We start from the raw sequence: 22438 nt of genomic DNA, 5'->3' as shown, positions 1-22438 counted from the left end.
TATAGCCTTACCTACTAATGTCACAACGGGCACATAATTACGAAAAAAAGTTCTACATGTGCTCGCGGTGTGCAGACGGTCCAGTGAAGTATGACTTTTTCTGATGGTCAGACAGTCCGGTAGATTCCACTGTCGATAGTAGCAGAGGTTGGATGACATCCCTAGAGGACGGCGTAGCTCGGGACATGTGTCGTTTGGATTTCAAAATTAATATTATCATTTTTTAAAATGTAATTTTAATATTTTTTTAGTACACCTGATAATCATTGTTATGTGATGTGTATATATTATTTTTTCTATTATTCTGAAATAATTTTTTGTTTCTAAAGTATCAAATATATTGTTATAACAATTATGTTGCAAACAACATTACTGCACAGGGGTAGAATGATCATTTACCCACAATCAAGCGCAAAACAGCTACTTCCCAATATCATTTTAAAATGTAATTTTAATGTTTTTTTAGTACATTTGATAATCATTGTTATGTGAAATGTGTATCTTATTTTTTCTACTGTTCTGAAGTAGTTTTTTGTTTCTAAAGTATCAAATATATTGTTATAACAGTTATGTTGCAAACAACATTATTGTACAGGGATAGAATGATCATTTATCCATAACCAAGTGCAAAATAGTTGTTTTCCAATAGCATAAATCAAAAAACCAACCAACTTATCCGGATCAGCTGCTGATCAACAATTTATCTGAATCAACTACTTATCAGTAGATTGTCAATAAACTGCAGCTGCCCCAAACATACCCAAGTCTGCTTTATAAAATCTAAATCATGTATGTACTCAAAGCTCGACACTTTTACTCCTAATTGAGCTCCTAAAAAAAGTATAAATACAAAAATTTGAGAAGAAATAATTTCATGATGCGATTAAACCCTTCTTGATCATGATGTTTGATCTTCTCTAACAAAAATAAATTAATTGTAAAAATGAAAAATGAAGGTGAAACTTCATGATATGTTTCATATGCATGTAATTTGATTTTTTCTTAAAGAAAAATAAAAAAGAAGCTTAATATGTGACATCAAAATCACGAGCTGCTGATCTCTTTCCACAAGAAATCAATTTCAGATCCTTCTCAATTTTGATGAGCCTTATTTATGAGCATCTGAGGCTAATTCATATAGATAATCCTTGATGCCATATTACTAATGTCAAAAGGCCTAACCTACTAAACCTATAAACTTCAAATAAATCAAATCTCCAAATTAGGTTCTTAGCCATTAGATCCATTTCATAGTCTTGGTTTGTGATTATTTCAACCAGAGTCCCTGGGTCTAACTCGTCTTATTTTTATAAGTAACTACCTACTTCAAAATTAAAATAAAAAAAATCTGAACATTTAGACACTTAAGGCTATCAGTTGCTCCTCTGTGTCATTTAACACATACTTTATTCCATCCTTTCCGTCATGGGAGAGTTAATTGATGAGCTACATGCATGACCTTCATTCTTTATGTCTCTATTTTCATAAGAACATCATGATTTTTTTACTAATTTATTAGTGTCTCTTCATCATTTACAATATGTGGCGTATTTTTTGGCATTACACAACTCATATTGAGAGTTCTTTGTCAATACTACTTCCGGGGTGTTGATGAGCCTTATTTATGAGCATCTGAGGCTAATTCATATAGATAATCCTTGATGCCATATTACTAATGTCAAAAGGCCTAACCTACTAAACCTATAAACTTCAAATAAATCAAATCTCCAAATTAGGTTCTTAGCCATTAGATCCATTTCATAGTCTTGGTTTGTGATTATTTCAACCAGAGTCCCTGGGTCTAACTCGTCTTATTTTTATAAGTAACTACCTACTTCAAAATTAAAATAAAAAAAATCTGAACATTTAGACACTTAAGGCTATCAGTTGCTCCTCTGTGTCATTTAACACATACTTTATTCCATCCTTTCCGTCATGGGAGAGTTAATTGATGAGCTACATGCATGACCTTCATTCTTTATGTCTCTATTTTCATAAGAACATCATGATTTTTTACTAATTTATTAGTGTCTCTTCATCATTTACAATATGTGGCGTATTTTTTGGCATTACACAACTCATATTGAGAGTTCTTTGTCAACACTACTTCCGGGGTATCTTTTATGGAAATTTATGATGCGTTTGAGACGGCGATGCGGCGACGTGATGCCACACCGCAGTTTTTTATATTTTTTAAAATTGTTTTTTTTTTTTTTTGTATTCTTAAAAAACTGCAGCTAAAAGTTGTGTTTTCCCACCATACCTGGCTACCTGCTAGAAAACTGCGGTCTCACTTTTTCAAAATAAAATTATAAAAATCACTGTAGCTTTTTGAAGCAGCATCTTCTTCAACAGCTTCACAGCTGCTTCTTCAAAAAGCTACAGCTGCCCCAAACAGACCCTTAGACACCCTATGTCAATCCACTTGAACCTTAGCCAAACATAGGTTTAAATAACCAAATTAGGTTAAGTCTAGGTCGATGGGCTAAATCTTATACCCAAACCCAATTAGTTTGACCAAATCAAGTTTATTTAAACCTTATAGAGCCAACCCCATTCTATAGCTGGCGCGGGAGCTGAAATTGTTAAAGTTTTAGTAGAGTGTCATGCTCGCAATTAAGTTTTTTTTCTTAGTTTTCTGTTTTTGATGAGGGCTTACATATGTAAGGTCGTCATGTATGTTAGAACGGGAGAGAGAGTTTTTAATTGGTTGCAATAATCTTTCTCGTATCTTGTCGAGTTAAGAAGTATATTAAGTATCCTAGAGTAGTGCTCAAGTGGTGATCGGTCATCTTTCTTTTTAGTTAATACATTATTTCTCTTTTTTGGGATTTTCGGCCCAGCTTTTCTCTTTTTTTCTGGAAGTTATAAAACTGTAAATTTCAATTTTGACTTGTTACAATATCATCTTGGTATTAGAACGCGGTTTTTTATTGCGCATTTTTCTCTTCCTTCTCCGAGTTCTTATGCTTTTCATCATTTTTCATTCCATTTAATTCCATTTTTCCTTCTTATGAATTTTGTCCAGATTTCTAATTTTATGGTTTTCAGAGGAAACAGATTTTTTTGCAAACTGTTTGTTTTCTTGCGGCTTCAATGTGAAGATTTCCGATTGACATTCTTGTAGGTTATATGATCAGGAATCCCCGGATCCAAGGCTTATGGTTTCGGCCGTCAATGTTTTCCTTCCTCCAACTCTAATTGTTATTTTTCTCTTTTTTGGCGTCTAAACGCAATTGAAGATGCCACCAAGGAGGAACGATGTCTGTCTAGGCAGAGATTTGGTTGTGGAATAATTGCAACAAGAAATTTGTCAAGTACAAGATTGGTGCTTCTTGAACAATGAGACCCAGAAGAATTTCAAAATGAATTCCAAAATGATGTAACTGGTGAAGAAGAAAATCTATGTCATTAACAGACATCTAGTGGTGATGAACAACTTCTACGTATGTTGCGTGAAAATCAACAAAAACCATCAAATTTTGGAATCAAAATCGACCTTTCTAATTTTGATGGAAGATTAGATCCTGATGAATTTTTCACATGGCTACATACAGTTAAACGAGTCTTGAAATTCAAGAAGGTGTCACAAAAACATATCCACAAACTAGTGGCGATCGATTGAAAAAAAATTGTCACATTGTAGTGAGAAAACTTGAAGAGAATTCGACAAAGAGAGGAATATCCAAGATCACGTCTTAGACAAAAATGAAGATAGAAAAGCAATGGAAATTCTTACCCGAGCATTACCGACAAGAAGTCTTTATCTGACTTCATAACCTTTATCAACAAGAATTATCTGTGGAGAAATATAGCGCTAAATTAGAACATTTGGGGCTAAAATGTAACCTTTTTGAGCCTGAAGAGCGCATTATTGCACATTTTTTTTGGTGGACTACGACCAAATATCGCTAATGTGGTACACCTGCAGCTGTTCTAGATATTACAAAACATGATTAACTTGGTAGTCAAGTTTGAAAAAACAGCGGAATATTGGGTAGGAACACCACAATATGCATTCCTACCAATGATTTAGGCGGTTTCAACAAATCAGTCCAATTTTGGGCACAAACCAATTGTCGACAAGTTGAAAATAGCAGCAAAACTATTTTCCAATCGAGACGGACTGCTACCACAGTGAGGGAAGGAACTGCATCCTATATATGATGCTTGAAATGCCATGGGTTCAGCCACATAACCTCGAATTGTCCTAACCGGTGCATTATTTCATTGGTGGAGGAGACTGATCTAGAGAAAAATAATGTGGTAGAAGAAAAAGACATTAATCCAACGAGGGACCAAATGATACTTGCGAATGAAGGGAAATTACTCATGATAATATGTTTCCTAAAGTGTCGAACAATCTTCCATATAAAGATTGTTTACAACATAACATCTTTAAAACTCGGTGCATAATTTGGGACAATATTTGTAATCTTATCATCGACAGTGGATGTTGTGAGAGTGTTGTTGCAATAACCATGCCGGAGAAGCTTGGGCTAACTACTCAACCTCATTCCTATTCGTACCAACTCATGTTGCTCAAAAAGAGGGCTGAAATTAAAGTCACCCGACAATACATGGTGTCATATTCAATCAGTAGGAAACTTCAAGAGCAGGTTTTATGTGATGTAATTCCTATGGGCGCATGTCACATATTGCTTGGTTGGCCTTGGCAATATGACCGTCGTACAATTCATGATGGATATGCTAATACTTATTCCTTTATCAAAGGAGGAATTCAAAACACTTTGGTGTCTATGAAGGAGGAGATTCAAGTGAGGGTTGAAATCAATATTTCTTACTCCTTCGTTGTTCTTGAAAGAACTTAAGGAGAAAGATATGGGGTACCTCTTGATCAAAATTGAGAGTTTCGGACATCTACCAACAAGAACTTAAGGAGAAAAATATGGGGTACCTCTTGATCAAAATTGAGAGTTCCGGACATCTACCAACAAGTCCTTCCAAAGCATAGGGATTGATACAGCAATTTGAATATATATTTCTAGTAAAGAATCCTGTAAGATTGCCTCCTATGAGAGAGGTACAGCATGTCATTGACATTGTGCTTGGTTTAGTCATCCCAAACAATCTTGCATTTAGAATGTCTCCAAAGGAGCACGAGGATCTTCAATGTCAAGTGGATGAGTTGATCCACAAAGGCTTAGTGTGACGTAGTGCTATCCCGAATGCGGTTCCAAAGAAAAATGGGACATGACTCATGTGCATTGATAATCATATTGTAAATAAAATCACTATCATATATAGGTTTCTCATTCCTTGATTGGATGATCTTTTTGATCAACTAAAAGGGGTGATAGATTTCTTCAAAATAGATCTTCGAAGTGGGTGTCACCAAATACATATGTGATATAAGGATGAGTGCAGAACAGTGTTCAAGACAAGGTATGGGCTCTACGAGTGGACGTTGATGCCATTCAAGATTTTAAACGCTTCGAGCACCTTTATGTGCCTCATAAATCAAGTTTTCCAACCATTTACGGGAAGATATGTGGTGATTTACTTTGGCGATATTTTAATTTATAATTCTAATAAATTTGAATGTTTACAACATTTACAAAGTGTTTTTGAGGTCCCGTGATCACAACAGCTTTTTGCCAATAAGAAAAAAGTGTAAATTCCTAGTTGGCCGCATCAATATTTCGGGACTTCTGATCTCGACGGTAGGAATGGAGGTTGATTCTAACAAATTACCAACTGTAAGAGATTGACCAAACCCTAGCTCCTTCATGGAAGTTCAACAATTCCACAGGTTGGCCTCTTTCTATTGCCAGTTCGTCAAAAACATGAGTACCATCGTTGTCTCACTAACGAAATTTCTCAAATCAGTCCATTTATGTTGGACCGAGCAAGCACAACTCAGTTCGAATTGCTTGAAACAGACCCCATGTACTGCTCCTGATTTTGATCTTTTGTTCGAAGTGGAATGTGATGCATGTGGCACTGGTATTGGAGTCGATCTTAGTTAACAAGGACATCCCATAGCAAGTTTTAGCAAAAAGCTCAACAACCCCAAAAGGACATAATCAACATATGATAAAGAATTATATTCAATCGTAAGGGCCCTATAACATTGGAGTAATTATATTTTAGCTAACAAATTTGCCCTTTTTATAGATCGTGAAACCCTTAAATATCTTCAAAATCAAACTAAATTGAAAGGAAGACATGCCACATTGAGTGAATATATTCCAGCCTTTCAGTATACTCTCAAGCACAAATCGGGACTCTATAATCAAGTAGTCGATGCTCTAAACTGCCGAAAAGCTATTCGATAAATTTTGTAAGCTAGAGTTGTGGGTTTTGAACTAATATGGGGAATGTATGTCGAGGATTCTCGAGTGGCATGGCAGTAATGTCTCATTGGAACTTATAACACCTTCCACGTCAAAGATGATTTCCTCTACAAAGGAAATTATTTATGCATTCCAAAGTATTCCATTCGAGAAATCATAGTGGTGAAAGGCCATGGTGGGGGACCTTGGTTGATCATTTTGGAAGATACAAGACTATAGCTCTTCTTCAAAACAAACTTTATTGGCCCTCTATGCATAAAGATGTCAGCGGAAAAGATATTGTATTTTCCATTTAGAGGTCCCAAAATTTAGGACTATACTTTCCTTTGTTCGTTCCTATATTTCTTTGGACAGATTTTAATTTGAATTTTGTAGTTAGTCTACCATTGCACTCGACAACAAAAGGATTCTATAATGGTGGTGGTGGATAGACTCTGACAGCGACTTTATATATGCTTAAATTTATGAACTCAGATTTATATATTTATAATGATTTTGTAAAGTCACAATTTCAAACGCAAGTATACGTATCGCTCAAGTAATACAGGGCTCTAGTGGAGTCCCGTTTATCGATCCCACAAGGAAGAGAGATAAGAGGTCCTTAGTCAAATTCTAATCTACTACAATTAGTTTTTAGTTTGGAATGTCGATTAAAATGATGTTTTATCTAGCAACTACTCATAAATGCAAGTGTTAAATATAAAGATAGTGACTATAACTAAATGCAAATATTAATTATAAAGATAACCCTTTTTGGATGAATTGGTTTGGAGAATTTTGATATACTAAAAACTACTATTCTTATATAATGAATTGGATAATGTAAAGGAATGAGATGCATTAAATATTGTATGTGCCAAATAGGAGCAATCCTATTCTTTACCCTTTGGTCCAGGCATAAAGAACATTGACTAATCTTATGTTTGCTTACTGAATCCGTGGCTAGGCCGGGAGGATACCGGCTCTCACTTCGGAGCTCCCACGTTCCCCTAGCCTGAGGGCTAACATCTCCGCTTCAGTACTCAAACACCGAATTGGGGATTTTAGTCTGTCACTCTAAAATCTCCAATTTTGCGCTCATCAAAGTATATTTCCCTATTTATTTGCATTCAACTCCCATGAACTTAACCATCCATAGAATCTGAATGTGGTTCTACTTTGTTAAGAATTACACAGCTCTCTCGGGTTTTAATGCAATTACAACTAATTTTAACACTAAAACAGGCCTTTATTGTAATGTAAATAAAGTACAAGTAAAATTCATCACATTTATAATTAAATCTGCTTCTAACATGCATCACAAAATCCTAAACATGAATTCTACTCATTACAAGAGAAAAGTAAAATGAAAATAACGACATAATCTTCTCATACCATTATTTCCAAACAATAAGAGAGAGTAAGAAAAACACATCACAAAACACGAAGAAAACACAACGGAAAACTTCATTTCATCAAAGCAAATTCACTAGATAAGTGTTTGCAAAACCATAGGATAATGAAGAACACAATAATTAGCTTTTTCCCTTTGAAAGAAAGAAGAAAATCTCTCTCACAAAGTCTCCCACCGATCAATACAATGCTAGAACATCTCCTTATAAATTCTCTCAAAATCTCCTCTCCAATCTCTCCAAAAGGGTAGAAATATACATTTCTACTCCTATTCTAAAAATCCTAAATTTTCTCCACACTTTTCTTAACATTCCTCTCACACATAACCCCTTTTTCTAACCTAAATTTGTTCTTTTAAAGTGTAGAGATGAAGTTTGAAGAGTTGCCACAAGGAACCTTTTAAAAAGCGTCCAAATACGTTGAATTTTGGCCCATAACCGCCAAAAGTCGGTCCATAGTCGTCCCGGGCGCCGTCGGTGGGCTCGAGGGCGTCGTCGGCGAGCTTTTCTATCTTTTTTTTGTCTTCTTGGGTAAACCTCGCCGTCGGCGCCGTTTTGGCGCCGTCAGCGAGCAGGCTGCGCAGCTCCACCGTTTCGCTCTGTTTGGCTCCGTTTCGCCCTATTTCAGTTGTATTGTGTTCCTAACAGATAGCCTTACAAAATAAACATGAAAATAACATTCTTTTAAAGTGTAATCTCATTCAAAAATATGCTAAAAGTGTAAAAAAGATTAAACATCGAAAGACTTATCAAAAGATGACTGGGCAAAATTTCATTTATCGCTCGTTTTTTCTCCAAATTGCACCGTTTTTGCATTTTTTTGCTCCAATGACGCCGTTTTTGCATTTTTTTGCTCCAATGACCATAATTAATCATACCTGCAACAAAACATCAAAAATACCCTTCTTTAAAGTGCAATATCATCAAAAATAGTGTAAAATAGGTATGAAAATCTCAACATATTTTCTTTTGGTCAGATTCTCCAATATAGCTCACTTTGTACCATGCAAAACCTCTTTAGATGCCTCTCACATCGCCCATTTGTGCTTCAAAGAGGTGGTCCGATTACATGGCATTCCATGTACCATCACATCAAATCGAGCTATTAAGTTTTTAAACCACATTTGAAAGACATTATGGGGCAGAATGGGAACCAAACTTAAATATAGTCCCTCTTCGCACCCATAAACCGATGGTCAAATGGAAGTTGTTAATAGAGGTCTTGGAAACCTATTTCGTCGCTATGTTGGGAAGAATCCTGCACAATGGGATATTCTTCTATCACAAGTGGAGTTTGCCTATAATCAATCCCACAGTTAAACTTCCAAATATAGCTTTTTTTAGGCGATTTATGAGAAAAAATTTTTAATATCCACTTGATGCTACATTAGATTTTCCCATCAAAGGCGATGATTCTGGATATTGAGGTTCAACAACAACAGCAAAGCCTTAATCCCACTACGTGGGGTTTAGGGTTACGTGGATAGGCTACATGAATCCTTTTTGTCCATTGTGTCCTTCTTAGTTTCATATTTTCATTTAGTTCTAATAAATTAAGATCATTTATTATATTGAGGTTCTACTACAAGAAATTCAAAAATAGCATAAATTAGTTCGTGAGAATACTATTAGAAAAATTAAATAAATCAACGACAAGCAAACAAGAGTATAAGGGTGATCATTTCAAAGAAGGAGACAGTATGGATTCGACTAAAGAAAGGGTGTTTCCTCCGGTAAGACATGGGAAGCTCAAGGCCATAACAAATGGGCCTTTTCCGAATTTTGAAACGTATTAATGACAACGCTTATCAAATTGATATCCCCAGAGACTGCAATATTTCTACTGCATTCAACATCGCTGACTTGACTCTGCATTATGAAACCGATTCTGAAACTTCTTTTCATGAAAAACCCCTGTCGACTCCAGTAGAATGACGCGGGAATTGAAATTATGTTTTCAGTAGGGTGTCATACTTGTAATTAAGTCTTTATTTTTAAATTTTTTGTTTTTGTTTAGAGCTTGTTTATATAAGACTGAGAGTTTTTGATTGGTTGTAATAACATTTTATGTATCCTTCTAAGTTAAGAAGTGTATTCAACACCCTAAAGTGATGCGGACCCAAGTGGCAATCATGTTTCTTTTCAGCTAATGCATCATTTCTCTTGGGATTTTTGGCCCGGCTCTCCTCATTTCTTTTGGAATTTTCAAAACTGCAAATTTCAATTTTGTCTTATTACGATATCAGAAGCCCACCATAATCAACCAAAATAAATTTCTCAAATATAGATCTTGGTCAAATTCAACATATTTGGTTTTAAATTAAGCCAAAAGCTTAATTTAAATGAATTAAATCCCATGGTTGGGTACAAGAAACTTGTCATTCGCCTCAAAATTGCCACCAAAGCTTATGTACCCACCTAATCAATTACTGGAAATCTTAATCAAACCCTGAATCCAAAATTGTCAAATCTTGGCTAAACTCCCTCATATACTAAAATTAGCTTAATCTAACTATAGGTATAGCTAAGAACAATTTGTCTTATCTTCCCAATAGCCATCTCAGCCATTGATACACATTGCAAGACATGTCATCACTTCCTCGAATTAAAAAAAATGAGAGAAATAAGTGGAAACTAAAAGGGATTTTCGAAGGGGCACTCAATCCCTTCTCTTGACTCTTTAGCAGCACCCTAATGTTGTTCAAGAGAGGAGAAATGAATAGCAATCAATTTTGATGGAGGCCTTTACTTCTCCAATCATCCTTAGGTAAACATCTCGCCTCCCACTGAATCACCTTAGAAATCTTAAGAATTACTATAGAAAGCTTAAGGTAGCTTATTTTGATCTCAATGAATCATCCAAGCTTGATTTTATTGATTTTCATCATCTAAATTAAAAGCTTTAAGCTCTATATATAAAAAGAGAGAGAAAAGCACCTCTCAACTGTTGTCTAGGATGAAGTGGTCCAGATTCCTGCATTATTTATAGGGGATGTCAATCCCAGAATCTATAAATAAAGCCCCACTCCCTTCATTGAGGGGGGAAGAGGGCGACCTAGAGTTGGATCAGAAAGAGGATAAGAATCTGAAAGTAGTTCACGATTCGGAGGCCATGTGAACACTTCCTGCTCCTGCAGCCGCTAACCACAATCAACCATCACTCGTCGATCATCTTCGACCACCGTCAACCATCTTCGACCATCGTCGACCGCCCAATACTCATCACTATCTGTAGACCTTGCATGGTAATGGCACGTGTTACAATAAAGCACCTTGCAAAGTCACGATATACGTTGTGGTATAACGACTCATCCCGAAAATGGTGTAACACACCATGAATATAGTGTAACGAGGCATCTTGAATCTAGTGTAACAACAAACCCCCAGTACGGGACAATGAATAATGTAGTACTGAAATTCGGCAATAACTCTCGACAACATCTTATGACCGATGTAATCATATGCAATCAATTTATCTGGACTTTTGAAGTTCACTCATAATTTCCCCCTACTACAACCTATGTGGTCGACTGCTATAATTATAGCCCCCAACTCTGACCTCTATAGCCTACAGACGTTATTGAAGCTTACCAAAACGACCTATGTGACCAACTACGGCCTACATGGCTCACAACACATGCAACTCTCAACTCCGACCTCTGTGACCTACAAATATTATTACAGCTTTCAACTCCGACCTCTGTGTCAGCACGTAACAAAATGTTAGAACAATATTCTTGTTAGAAATTTTGATCTCATAATCTCTAAACTTAAAATAATCGAAAGAGGTATGAGAATTCAAACTATTAGCTTGCATATCATTAAAGTTATGAGTTCATAGAGTAGATTGATCCCAAGTCAATTCTCTGTTGTGATTCATTGATATTATCTCAAGCCAATATCCCTCAAATTCAAATCCCATTTCTCCCATATTATATATTTTTCAAAACACATATATTTCATCAGCTCACCCTGTGAAGGAGGCTCTACTAAGTTACTTTTAGTATTATCATTTGTTTTAAAGTTCAATCAATAACTTGGACAACAAATCATATTCCTAAAAATAATTCCTTCTACAAGATCTTATTTATTCATTAAATGTGTGCAGTAAACAAATTTGTGCTTAAGATGGTGTCCCTTAAGAATCATTAGACTCAAAGTTATTTCTGGTATGCAACAAGAAAGAACTTATGAAGTATTAAAAATGCATTGCATTTGTTAAGATACATTAAGTTTTTTATTAATCCAACAATGGACAGAAGAATAGCAAATTGATTTAAAATATAAAGTGGTTGTCTCTCAGCAGTAAACTTGTTAAACTTTTGATTTAAAAATGGATTTGAACATAGATATAACAGGGCCATTGTACTCCCCTCAACTTTTACACCCAAAGAAATGATATTTGAGCCATGTATCTGAGAAAAAGTGATTTATATGACTTGTGAGTCTCGTGAGTCTTTGTTGTTTTTCATCATGGTAGAGTAAGTTTCAAGAGAAAATGACTTTTATGAATGCATCACGTGGTTTAGTGGTCTCTGGCGCATGATACTTGATGGTGTTTAAAAATGTATTTTAGGGGAAACAATGTTTGATATGGTATTTAAGCTTTTTGGGGACTGTTTGGTAGTGCCTTTAAATTGAATTTATCACTGTATTTACTAAGTTCAACACCATAAAATACATTTTCGTAGATTTATGAATTTTCAGATTCAGTAGCCCCAATTTTGGCTTCGATTAGGCTTATATTCAATTTACCAAATCCAAGGATTGGATGGATTTTTTAAATGTTATTATGTGGAGACTCCTCATGTTGATCAATCATTTATTTAGAGCCCTCAATTTCTCTAATCAAGCTTGACGGTGAGTTTTTCAGGTAATATGGGGTGTGTCCCCCTTGTATTGGGTTTGGGGGCGCTGCCTCCAAAAATTTATTTTGTTTATGCCTAGTGCCCCAGCGCCTGGACGACAACGTTGCAGCGCCCAGTCCGGATTCAAAACCCAAAAACAAGGCGCTCCAGCCTAGGAGGGGAGTGTCACAGTGCCGCAGCGCTGAGACAAGCAGTGCTACAGCAACCAGTCCATATTCAAAACTCAAGAGCGTTACACTGTAGTGTCCAAGCACTCATTGGATTGCCGCAATGCCATATCGCGGCGCCCTGGTGCCTGCAACCAAATTTGTGTCGTTCTTCAATTAAAATTTTAGTTTTTTTTTTTATTGGAGGTTGTGTTTTCGATTTCTTTTGCGCAAAGGAGAGGAGAGGAGCGTTATGAAGTGTTCCAAAATTTGGCGAGGGTAGGGTGTTATGTAATTTGTATAACTCTCCTCATTTTCTTCATGGTAGATTATTTGGTATGGTGTGGTGTGACTTTGATTTTTTTCTCATTCTCGGGTTTTTCTACGTTAAATCTTATGTTCTTTGTGTTTTCCGTGTTTTCTCATTTTGTTAGCTTCTGTTCAAAGTTTTGCTTCGGATATCTCAAATCGGTTTCCGCGATTTAACTACATTCCCCCCCCCCCCCCCTCGCCCCCCCCCCCCCCCCCCCCCCCCCCTTGACACAAAATCCATGAAATGCTAAATCCTACTTGCAGCCATACAGCCCCTTGGGTTGAAGTTTTGATTACTGGTGTGTTAGATTTAATTTGGGCCACTTTGATTCAAACTTCCTAATAAAATCTTGAAATAAAAAATTCTCAAGGAGCCTTGTACAAATTTTTTTCAATAACTAAAGGCTTCTCAACAAGGACAAATTTAAATGGTTGGCACAAGGCAATTGTTGTTGATGATGAGGAGACAACGGTAGGCTTCCATCAATAGCCTGTTTTTTCTTTGTAACTCACGCCTTCAATAAAACTAAGCTAAACACGAAGCATTGCTTCTGTGAACTTAACAACAATGATCTAAAAACCCAATGCATCTGCCTACCATTATTGTTTAAACATTCTCCAGCAGGTTTCCAAGAAGCTATAAATTCATGATTCTGACAAATTCATCAAAGTTTGAAATACACGTAGAACCTAGCAAAGCCCAAGGTGCTGCCCAGTTGGAAGTAAGCCTGTTAGGAGTAAACAGAAGACTGATTCCACCTCCTTTACGAAAAGCAGTTAAGAAAATTAAGGAAAAAAATAAGCCTATCTACAATGAAAAAAAAAAAAAAGGAAGGCTTTCAGAACCACTCCAGGGCTCCGAAATTTGGCATGAAACATCATAAGAGTATAACCTATAGTTCCAAAATCGCAGATCATAGTCTCTCAGTAAGAATAAAGAAGAAAGTGTGATTCGAATTCATATTAGAGCCATAGTAAGGACCAAACAGTTTCTGAAGAAAGAAAATATAATTGAAAGGAGTTAACGACCAAAATAAGCTAGGTTATCTCCACTTCGGGCAAAGCTACCTATCAAAAACTCATAACAAGAGTCAAAAGTTTAAGAACGATTTCACTTACCAGCTCAGATTGGATTGCCACGGCCAAACACAGCAGCAGAATAGCCGCTCCGAAATGCAGACGCACGGCCATCCTCATTCCCTTCTTGTTCTCCCTCCCAAGTGAAGGCAGCTGAGAGGAAGAAGACTTATTATAGATTAGGATGAGGAGTTGAAATGCGAATGGCAGAAAGAGGAGAGGAGATCGCCATTAATCGGAAGTTAGCAAGTTGGAATTGGGAAAGAGGCAGAGAAGCTGCGGGAATCGGCCAAAATTGCACGATTTTTTTTGCTCTACCCGTAACATTTCGATTGATGAGCTGCATTATATCACTAGGCGGCAAACAGACTTAAAAAATCGATAAACGTGAAGAATGTGAGGATGTTGAAATGGACGGTTACGATGTGATGAAAGGAAGATCTGAAACGAACAACGGACGGTCTTCGTTACGTGGAAGTTGCTAGTTCTGCTGCGGCTAATTTGCACATAATCCATGACTTTTAAATTTTTATTAAATCAAAATAATAAAATCAGCTTATTATATAAATAATATATACATATATATATAATAATTAATATTATTTTTTAAGGTGAATAAAATCACAAAATATCTGAATTTGTTTAATTATTAGATATATATATATATATTGAGAGGGGGAAAAATTATTAAATTGTCTAAATTATATAAGAAAAGAATATTAAATTTAATATTTTATAGAGAAAAATCATAAATTCCAAAGGGGTGCTTAACATGATTCCACCTTTAGTCATATTAATCACTCAACTTACCTCACAACTCCTTTTGTAATTACTGACTTATTATTAATGCATTTATAACAAATTAAAATGAGATGAAAAAATATAGAGAAAAAAAATTATAAATACACGAGTGTCGTAACTCTTGCGAGACTAACAAAGTGACTTGACCTTCATCTTCTACATTTCATGAACTTTAAATTAGTTCAATCTGGAGTGGATTTCAAAACTATAAACTCGAGTTATTATGGCTCTACTCTAAAAATGATATTCTTAGATTTCCATATGGATATAAGAATAAAATTAATTATTATGGTTATTTCTCATAGTAATTACCTATATTTATAATCATACTAGCTTTCTTCTACCTGAAATTCAAATCAAATTGAAACACAATCACTAGATGATTAGATAATTTGACAAGCTATATTATTTATCATCTTAATTTTCAGAGGTTAAAATTTATAAGTCAAAAATTATTATAAATCCTAAATTATTATATGACAAATGTATGTTAAGAGTACTTTCAAAATATAATCAATTTCTTAACATTAATATGGACGTCATCATAGGATTTTGGAATATGATTTATCTTCTCTTTTGTTTTGTTATGATATGTACAAAGAGCAAGTAATAGAATTCATATAAGTCATTATAAAGTTTAGACTAAACTAATTAGTGTTGGAATGGTTAGTTCAGTTTTTTTTTTCAATTATATTAATATTTTAGCAAATTATTGTGATAAGAAACCTATTTCACAATCATTAGTTTGTTTACGTATTGTTCAATGATGGGAAATTTGCGGCGATTGAGTGATAATTTAGCGTCTTACTGTTGCATCGATATCCAACACATACACAGATAAAAGAAATTTGATGGGAAAAGACATCAATTTTTTTTTTTTTATGTAAAACATCTTGTAAGGTGATCATATTCAAGAGTATAGATGTTCACTCTTCAATTGGATTGGAGATTATGAGATTATAAGCTTATGTTAAAATCATAACTACTTTACCCAAAAGATATAAGTGTATAAGGGTGGTTGACACTATAATTATTGGAGTCTAATTAAATTTTTCATGATAAGACTATAACAGTTGTATTTGTTGGTTGTATAAGCTGTGGTTGACTATAGAGGTAATTGTAGTTAATGGCTATGAAAATCTTATCAGAGCTATCAAAATTGGTTATAACAATTGTAGTTTTCATGCATGAAATCGACATGGTTTGTGGTGTCCAATGATGGCCTCTGGCGATCGATGTGGACTATTAATGGTTGACAACAAACTTTAGTAGTATGGAACAACTGTTGAGACTTCAAAAGTTAAGCTTTAGTAGTTAACTCACCCACTTTTCTTCTCCTTCACCCTTCAAGTGAAGAATGTAAGGTTATTCATAATTTTTTATACGATCATTGATAAATTTAGCTAATCTCTCAAAACACATTCTTAGAAAGCCCACAGTAAAATCCCTTTATCACAATTAGTCTTTTCAATATTTAAGCGCTTTAATGACATCATAATTGAATGATATTGGGCTTATTGGGTTCTTCTCATTGAGACACTCAATTTAAATAAAAGCATGTAAATTTTAGTTTGAGATCGTTCGCCTTCCAATTAAATTCACCAAAGCATTGAACTACTTTAGTGTTTGGCATATACTTATTTGGACTCGAATTAGATACTTTTTGACATCATTGGGTTCATTTTGTTAAGACGCTCATTTTGATTAAAAACTAGTTGAAATCGAGAACCAAATCTTAAATTTAAATTTGAAATATTTCTTGCTCATGATGCTTAGAGATTCATGTCCAACGATAAAAATTTCTTGATGAGACATCAATTATGACGTGCATATTAACTGATAGGTTTTTTTTTTCTCTAACAATTATAAAGTACATAAATTCTAAAACAACTTTATAAGGTCATCGAATGTGTACACGGGATTATTTTATTGAAAAAGTCTAATCTAGTGTTCAGTATTCATCATCAATGATTTAGCACTAAATTTGACATTTTCATCCTGATTCCATAATCATACATCCATTAAACTGGTCATCTATCTAACACTATCTACAAATTTATACATAATATGTAGTTTACATATATAATTATTATTTCTATGAGTTATCATATGGTAATACTTTATGATGTTTTGATTATTAATATGATTTACATTCATACCATTTCCTTTCATTGTATTTTTGTTGGTAGTTCTAATCATGTGACCAATTAGGCCATATGCTTGTCCTATTATAATTATTTGTGCTATTAGTTTTAGGAAAAATGAAGAGCTTATTAAATGGAGAATTGACTTAGAAATTAGGTAATATAAAGGATAACATGTTGATTTGCTTATATAGTCATAATATTTATGTGAAATACTACATGCCATGCAAATATAAAAGTGTTGTTAGTGGACCAACTTTATCGAGGATGATGAGAGTGAAAATGACAAACAATATCATCTTTTTATAAGTATGTAGACATAGTGTCAGTAAATCTTGATGGCTAGTCAAACTTGAATATGTTAAAATTTGTTATAAATTAGCCAATTCAAGGCTCAAAATATTAGTCTTTATTACTCTACTCTATTATTTCTCTTTAATCTATCATGTGAATATATTATTTCAATTCAATATAGAGTATAATAATTCTCATTTTTCTATCAAAAATGATATTTAAATTGATTTTTAAACTTTTTAAAATATAACTAGAACTTTTTTATCCAAGACTTCTAAAAGAATATTAAATTGGTTCTTGACCAAGCTTATTTTACCAGTCATGTCAAATAGCTAATTTATGTTAACTGAGAAAGTTCAACAATTTTGAGTTAACTCAAATAATATTACAAATCTACAATAATACTTAATTTTTGAAAATTTTGAATATCAGAACACAAACTTATGATCAATGTGGGGTGACTGCAGCTATTTGAAGAAGCTACCACAGAACACACAAGAGTTCAAAAAGTTGCAATGACTATTACAAATATCATTATTTTACGGTAGTCACCATATTTTAAGAGATCATATTCAAATAAAAAACTTCCCACCACAAAAAATATTTTAAAGATATCAAAAAAATAATTCGGGTTATTATAACTTATAAGCGATAGTGTGAAAAGGTTTTAAAATTTGGGAACTGCCGATTCCATGCAGCCAATGCATGGCAACCAATTTCCCAGCGCCCGATGCATTCAACTGCATGTCATACGTATCAACGCCCATTTACTCAACACAGCCCTCCAATCCACATGCGGGCATGCACAATCAATCATACATTGAAACCATTAATCATTTAAGACACCAGCTGTTTGTACTTGCTAACGCTGATAATCAATTCATTAAAGCTACCAGAGCGTCCATTTTTTCAAATTTTACATACTGCCCCCTAATTTATCATGCAAATTACAAAGATTACATATATATCTATATAATGCTGAGCTGGCTGCTAAGTAGATCATTTTTCAACATTGGGCTTTGCAGATGGTTGGATCACCTTAGCTTCAGATGCACTAATCCCCTGAAAATATAAATATATAAATAAGAGTGAGATTTAAACTAGCTAATGAAGGAGGTAAAAATTGATAAACACTATAATATTTTAAATCTTGTTTCTACTCCATCTTGCCCCGATTTCCCCGCTTAAGATATGTTTAGTAGAATAATTAGTGTAGCATTTAAGCATGATTTAGCCTAAATCTTACCAAACAACTAAAAATGATGATTTTAAAGCCTACATAAACTTAATATCAAATATTTATATATCATATATGATATGAGCTGTCATCGTGCTATTAGCAAACATGTTAATATTCTAGTTAATTAAAATTTATTTAAATAACTTCTCATATATATATTACGAGATATCATCGAGCCTAATATCGTCAAACAACAAACGAGTTTGTTCGTGAATAAAAATGAATTCGCTCGACTATGTTCGTGTTTAGTTCACATAGGCTTCTAGCTTTTAAAACTTGTTCAAACTTGTTTATTAACTAATTTGAACGAACATGATTCGAGTGTTAATCAAGTCGAGTTCAAATTATTCATAAAGTGCATTCATTCATTTACACCCTTACCCTGTTACCCACCATGCCTTTTGGCATAATCTTTTAATAAGATAAGGGAATTTGCTGTAATTTGTTCGTTCAGTCAAAAGATATGTTAGAACCACTACGTTGGGAATATTAATTTAGGAAAGGACAAATATGCATGCAATGATGTAAACTTAAAATTTTCATGTCACAAGATGCTCAGAACAAGATAATGAAAACGAGAGGATGAAGACAATGTTAAAACATACCCGCAGAAGAGTGACAAAAATACAAAAGATATACGCAGGAGGTTGTTTACTTTTTGCAAATCTACCATAAGTTATTATATAATGTTTAATTCACTAATTATATCTTTTTAGTGTCTAAATCATAATAAAATTTATGCATAACAAATTAATATTAATGTTATTTTTGGTCTGTTTTAAAGATTATGATGTTATAATACATAATGTTTGATATTATAATATACGAACAAATATAAAAGATTATAGTGATTATAATAGTTGGTTTGTATGTAATTATTCCAAAACAAAGGAAAGAAATTGGCAAAAATCAAAGTAAACTCCGCATGATCAGTAGCCAAAAAAACAGACAACAGAGGAGGAATCCCAAAAGAAGAACCACATCCATAAATTAAAACAGAAAGATCACGGAAAAAGACATTTTTGCAATAAATTTACCGCTGGCGATCATCATTGAGAAACGAGGCGGCGGCGGCGGCTGCGGTAGGCGGAGAGGGGTGTGGACGGTAGTTGGGAAAGGGGACGAGGCCGGACTCAATGCTGTTTATATCGTCGAGGAGAAGCTGATAGTGTAGCCTGACGTCGGCCACGGTCTTTCCGCCGCCGATGGCCGCCGCCACCTTCTCCCAACGGTTCGGTGTTTGCTCCCCGTACGTCGCCAGAGCCCTCTCAAACTCCTTGTCCTCTTTCGCCGACCACTTGGAAGCCGTCGCGTAGGAGGATGCCATCTACTTGATGATCACGCCTGACCTCTCTGCTTGTCCAGGATGACAACTATGGATACCCTTACATGCCTATTTATAGGAGAAAATATTGCCTCTTGATGTCCGAAAGATCAACCACGAAGCGCCACATCACCAATAAATGAGATGTCTTCATAATATTACATATTCTATAAGTATGTACTTACAAAGATTGATAGAGTATTTTGTAAGTATGTACTTACAAGAGTGGTCATAATGTTTTTAATCTTATAAAGTTTTGATTGAGACAAATATGTATTGATGGGCCAACGTAAAATTCGCGCAATTATTGGGATTTACAAAATTATCCTTTTAATTAAAGTTCATGAATTTTTAATGAAATTGTTTCAGCGTAATTTTCTTAATTCTAAATTTAGATTGACCTAACAAAAGTTGCTAATTTTTTGTTGGCCTTAATAAAACTCAATTAATTTTGATGGTTAGTATCGGCTCAAATATTAATTTATGAAAAGTATATATTAGTATACATATAAAGTTACGTTCACATTCCAAAAATTAGAGCTTATTTTAACTGTTAGCATTAAATTTTTTATTCGAAATTGAAAATATTTATATAAACTAAGATTATAAAAAAAGCAATAAATTTATTTATATATGACTAGTTTTATAATATCGAGAAATATTTTATTGTTTATGAAATTACATCATTAATAATGGAAATTGACATGCAATACATAAGAATAATGATTTTTAATGGTTTCATTTGATTATTATTATTAAAGAGTTATGCACTCAAGCTTGATCACATGTAATTATCCCAGAGAAAGGGTACTAGATAAATAACAATGATGCCTAGGAGATATTAAATAAGAGACGATGATTAGACAGTGATGGTAAGATAAGAATTGTTGAATGATTTGGGTCCGACGATGATGAATAGATGATAATTTTTTGACAACAAAGGCCAACAATGGTGAATAGACTATGATTGTTGAGTCGGGGTGGCTAGATGACAACGGTAAGGCATTGAGTGATAGATGTGAGACAGCAATCAAATAATGACGGTGTTAATATTATTCGTAGGTATAAAACATTAGATAGAGCTCTAAGTTCTCTTAGAACTCAAGTTTAAGTTTCATCCATGTGGAAAATATGATTCTATTAATATTTTTGGCATGACATTTTGATAAATCTAACCAAAAATCACAAAAAATACTTCTGGATGAATTTTATTGATTTGTTTATCAATGGTAGTATTTTTAGTATTTATGTGTCTTAATGACCTTAAAATTGAATAATATTTTGCTCGTTAGAATCTCCTCATTTAGGCGTTTAAGTTAGCATAAACATGTAAGAATTTGAGATTACTTGATCATATAACCGATATATTAAATATTTATAACAACCACAAGGTCCCCATAGAAACCAACATCACACTGTCGAATGCACATTTCACTGCTCTAAAGCATAACCAACTCTGAAATCTATCCGAAATGTTCCTTTTGTAGTATACCTTTAGCTATATATACATTGCATTGCAATTAAGACTACATGATAAAAATGAAATGAAAGTTACATCATTGAATGTAATTTTGTCATTTGGGTTTTTTTTTTCTTTCTATACCAGTCTTCATGGTATCAAAGCTTGGGTACGAGTATTGTCCTTAAGCCTTCTTCTTTATTTTTTACAAATGTCAAACTATTCTTCTCAAACCAGCATAATATAATCATATTTTGATCGATTGCCTCGGCTCGATCTTTCGGGTTCGATCAACCTCTCTCGTTCGATCACCCACTTTTTGTCTGATCGGTCGTCCTAGGCCGATCACCCACTCTTTTGGGTCCTATTGATTGTCCCGGATTGATCGACCCACCGTTTCGGTTTGGACGGTTGCCACGGCCCGTTCGACTTATCACTTGCATGCACGTATGATTTCTTGCATGTTGCACATTTCTTTGCATATGTTTGAAAAATCTTTTGACTTTATGTCTACAATGTATTTCATTGCATGTAGAATATTTTTTTCTTGTATGTTTTACATGTGACATGTTTGGATATCTCTTGGAACATCCATGCTTGTGGTGCCTCTTTGCGTACCCACACTTGTAAATTTTCTCCCCACATACGACATTTACGGGGATGGACACTTACACCCTTTGGCAGGAGTTAGCTCCCTTATAAGCCATCTATCTAACTCCCTACGAAGCTGCCTAGAGTGTTGTAGGTATTTCACATTATGTCAAGCACAAGTCATGCTTCGTAACCACTGAACTCGTGCGAAGCATAATATTTGTCCACCTGGGTCTATGATTCTCACTTGTAAGGATCACATCACTAAGTATGTTTGGCGCTTAGCATTTTTTTATGTTTGCCAGTTGTATGTCATATGCTTGACTTGTCTCATTTACCTTGTGCATATCTTTCATGTTTATATGTCTGCTCGGTGAGTGCCTCTCGGGTGGGATGTAAATCATTTTCATTGGTATCCTTTTACTTGATGCAAACACACTCGTAGATGGTGCCTGCTTGTTGCATGGTGCCCCT

At 34.4% G+C, this 22438-nt stretch overlaps 2 protein-coding genes across 4 annotated transcripts in view; both read right to left on the bottom strand.

Moving 5' to 3' along the window:
- The window catches only part of LOC110031705 (cathepsin B-like), a 60414-nt gene extending 45994 nt beyond the window's left edge, over positions 1-14420 (bottom strand). For all 3 annotated transcript variants that reach the window (XR_002294766.1, XM_020735047.1, XM_020735048.1), the window contains exon 1: positions 14154-14420. Coding sequence is in view for 2 of the 3 variants with exons in the window: in XM_020735047.1 (XP_020590706.1) it covers positions 14154-14231 (78 nt within the window). In the remaining variant the exon portion in view is untranslated. The remainder of the gene's footprint in view (positions 1-14153) is intronic.
- A 3564-nt stretch (positions 14421-17984) lies between these two features.
- Positions 17985-19944, bottom strand: LOC110031734 (protein RADIALIS-like 4). Its single transcript, XM_020735097.1, has 2 exons — positions 19628-19944; positions 17985-18412 (listed from the first exon to the last, which is right to left on the bottom strand). The coding sequence occupies exons 1-2, from the start codon at positions 19915-19917 to the stop codon at positions 18385-18387; spliced, it is 318 nt and encodes a 105-aa protein (XP_020590756.1). The 5' UTR covers positions 19918-19944; the 3' UTR covers positions 17985-18384.
- Positions 19945-22438: the final 2494 nt, after the last annotated feature.

This window comes from Phalaenopsis equestris, unplaced genomic scaffold, assembly GCF_001263595.1.
Source record: "Phalaenopsis equestris unplaced genomic scaffold, ASM126359v1 Scaffold000840, whole genome shotgun sequence".
Lineage (NCBI taxonomy): Eukaryota > Viridiplantae > Streptophyta > Magnoliopsida > Asparagales > Orchidaceae > Phalaenopsis > Phalaenopsis equestris.
The sequence above is the reverse complement of the archived record's forward strand: the minus strand, read 5'-3'. Positions and strand labels throughout refer to the sequence as shown.